Source organism: Priapulus caudatus, unplaced genomic scaffold (genome assembly GCF_000485595.1).
Source record: "Priapulus caudatus unplaced genomic scaffold, Priapulus_caudatus-5.0.1 Scaffold122, whole genome shotgun sequence".
NCBI classification, from domain to species: Eukaryota; Metazoa; Priapulida; class Priapulimorpha; order Priapulimorphida; family Priapulidae; genus Priapulus; species Priapulus caudatus.
The window spans coordinates 333792-336494 of NW_014577183.1; the positions used below are offsets into that span (position 1 = coordinate 333792).

At 44.1% G+C, this 2703-nt stretch overlaps 1 protein-coding gene across 1 annotated transcript in view; it reads right to left on the reverse strand.

Moving 5' to 3' along the window:
• The window catches only part of LOC106805664 (trichohyalin-like), a 5569-nt gene extending 3008 nt beyond the window's left edge, over positions 1-2561 (reverse strand). Inside the window, exons 1-3 of the mRNA XM_014807356.1 lie at positions 2329-2561; positions 1944-2136; positions 1538-1669 (exon numbers count right to left, since the gene is read on the reverse strand). Coding sequence (XP_014662842.1) covers positions 1538-1669; positions 1944-2136; positions 2329-2534 — 531 coding nt within the window. The 5' untranslated portion in view covers positions 2535-2561. The remainder of the gene's footprint in view (positions 1-1537; positions 1670-1943; positions 2137-2328) is intronic.
• Positions 2562-2703: the final 142 nt, after the last annotated feature.

Below are 2703 nucleotides of genomic sequence, written 5' to 3' on the forward strand. Positions count from 1 at the left end.
AGAGAGAGAGAGAGAGAGAGAGAGAGAGAGAGAGAGAGAGAGAGAGAGAGAGAGAGGAGGGGAGTGTGTGTGTGTGTGTGTGTGTGAGAGCTACAAGCTATATAATTATACGGCGGTAACAACGATGTCCTCGGCCTGCACGACTGAAAAATACCTGCGCCTATGAGTCTCTTCGTGGCGATGTGCAGTTTTTGCCGCACGGCGGCGCTGCTGCCATCTGCCAGCCGCTCGCTGAGCGCGGACATCTCTGCAGCTGCCAGGCCGTCAGCGACAGCCTCCATGTTGTCTAACTCTATACGCTGCTGCGACACCAGCGCCCCCATGTCCCGCATATACGTGACGACATCTACAAAGCCGAACGTGTGTACATGGTTAGCTCGCACACCGTGGTCATGTTTATTAACTTCGTATTATCAACGTGTCTTAGGTTGAATGGGAACACCATGTTTATTAACGTTGTATTTATTATCAATATGTCTGAGATTGAATGGAGCAACATAATGAGTTTCAAGGAGATCGACTCTGCGTGCGGTAAAAGACAAGTACAGACACCACTTACCTAATGTGCCATCGCAAAGTTCTGGCTCCTGTTTGCTCTTAAAGTTTTCCACTTCCTTCTCGTGATCTTCGGCCTGAGATTAAATTGGTTGAACAGAGCTTATATCGTTAACATCAAGTTGTTCATTGTGAATACGAGTCCCAGTGCCACGTAGGGACTGCAATATGAACACACAATAACTGGAATTCTCCTTTTACGTTACCGATAAATTAATGTCATCAACTTAAAAGTAAGCGTTCAGTCTACGCACAGTTGCTTTCTTTAATTTAAACTTGATGAACGGCCACTAATATCGCCCGATGTATGTTTCTACATACACGTGAGAATACGGACGCATATGCGTGAGTATATGCTGTGCATGCTTGTCTATTACCTTTTCATGCAATCGTTGCTTCTTGAGATCGCTTAGCTTGGCGTGTAACTCCAGCTGTTGGCGCGTTCGCTCATCTGCCACGCGTACTTCAATAGCAGTCACGTCTGCGTGCATCTGCGCTATCACAGCGCGGGCCGTCTCCCTGTCCGGCCCATCCTCTCTGAAACATGGGTCAGCCGTGAGAATAACGTTTCTCTTATTATATATGGAGTTTGCCCTAATAATGTCAGACATGATACGCAATACAACTGTAATATCTAACACGTAACACGTAATACGTGTTCGCCGACGATTATGATAACGGTGTATGGGGTGCAGGTAAATGTTGGAAATATATATATATATATATATATATATATATATATATATCATTATAATATGAAAATAATCTAATATTTGGATAGCCATAATATGAAAAAGAGCAGGACCTGAAAAACAAATCAAAACGTATAATTTACCATTAAGTATTTTATTTTATCGATTGTTAGTCGTAGTTCTCATTACGTAATTATTTTGTGCACTGGTGTGAATTAGAGCATCACAAGCCGATTAAACATATGTCCGTGGTAGACTCATCTCGCAGGGAATGTTTTATGCGCGTATACCTTCTCAAGCTCTGCGTCCAGGTTGCGTGGCGGCTCGCAGAACAGGGCCAGGGTCTCCTGAGATGTTTTCCTTATCTCAGCAGCCTGCGTTCCCGCATCAGACTTTTTGCCATTGAGACCGATCTCATCGTTCTGAAAGTTAAACAAAAGACAACGGTGAAACGATGTATACGGCAAGTTGAAAATGTCATGTCCAGTAGCCCGAGTCTCTACGTCTATAATTCCTTGGTTATGAATGTCCATCTTGTTCAGTACTCATAGGGTTCTTGTTTGCTACGCTAAAACACATGCATGCTAAAAAAATATCCGTGGAATTTCAACATCATTAAATGTCAAGATAGGTAAGCAAAATTGCATAGTGCATTATGTTGCCGTGTACGCGTTTGTGTTAGCGCTTATCATTAACCTTTGCTATTTTTTGCTCTAATTTCTCCAGTAGATGGCGCCTCCTTGTGGCTAGGTTCTCGGCAAGTATTTGCTTCTGACGTAGCCGCTCTGTCGTGAGGCGTCGCTGTAGCTGCACCACGTGCCGCTCGTATTCCGCCATGATCCTGTCTCTCTCCTCGTCCGACAGCGAAGTCTGTGACGTAATCAACTTTCTGCTCCATTCGAACATACACGGCAGAGATTACATATGTCATATCGGTTTCGAATTCGCATCAAGATGGCCAACTATATTCATGGTCCAGTCTTCAAGACAGTTTTCGTATGAGACTTAAGACGTTTTTATGGTAAAGGTACTGCTGATACTAGCATGACCGATGTGATGGCGTCATTGGGGAGGTAGTCACCTGAGAAGACGAGGTTCCTCTCTCCTCAAGTGCTCCTGGTGCCTTAACTCCTCCTCTTCTCTGTGTCGCAGGACTGTTGCCCTCTTCTCCTCTCGCTGTATTTGCGCTTCATTAAGCCTTTGCTTCTCTGCTGCCTGACCCTGTCTCAGCTGTTCTAGCTCTCTGCTAATCTGCTTCTCCAGTTCTTCTATTTGTTCCTCAGACATGCCTAAATGAAAACGGTTACAATGAGATTGATGGGTTGATTCATCACTGTTGATACATAGTCAGTCGCTCAACTAACTTATGCGTAGCCTTGGTTTTTGAACGACGTGAGATAGTGGCCGAGATGGCTACGGATATTTTTATTTCAAATTCATTTTTATTTCAAATTCA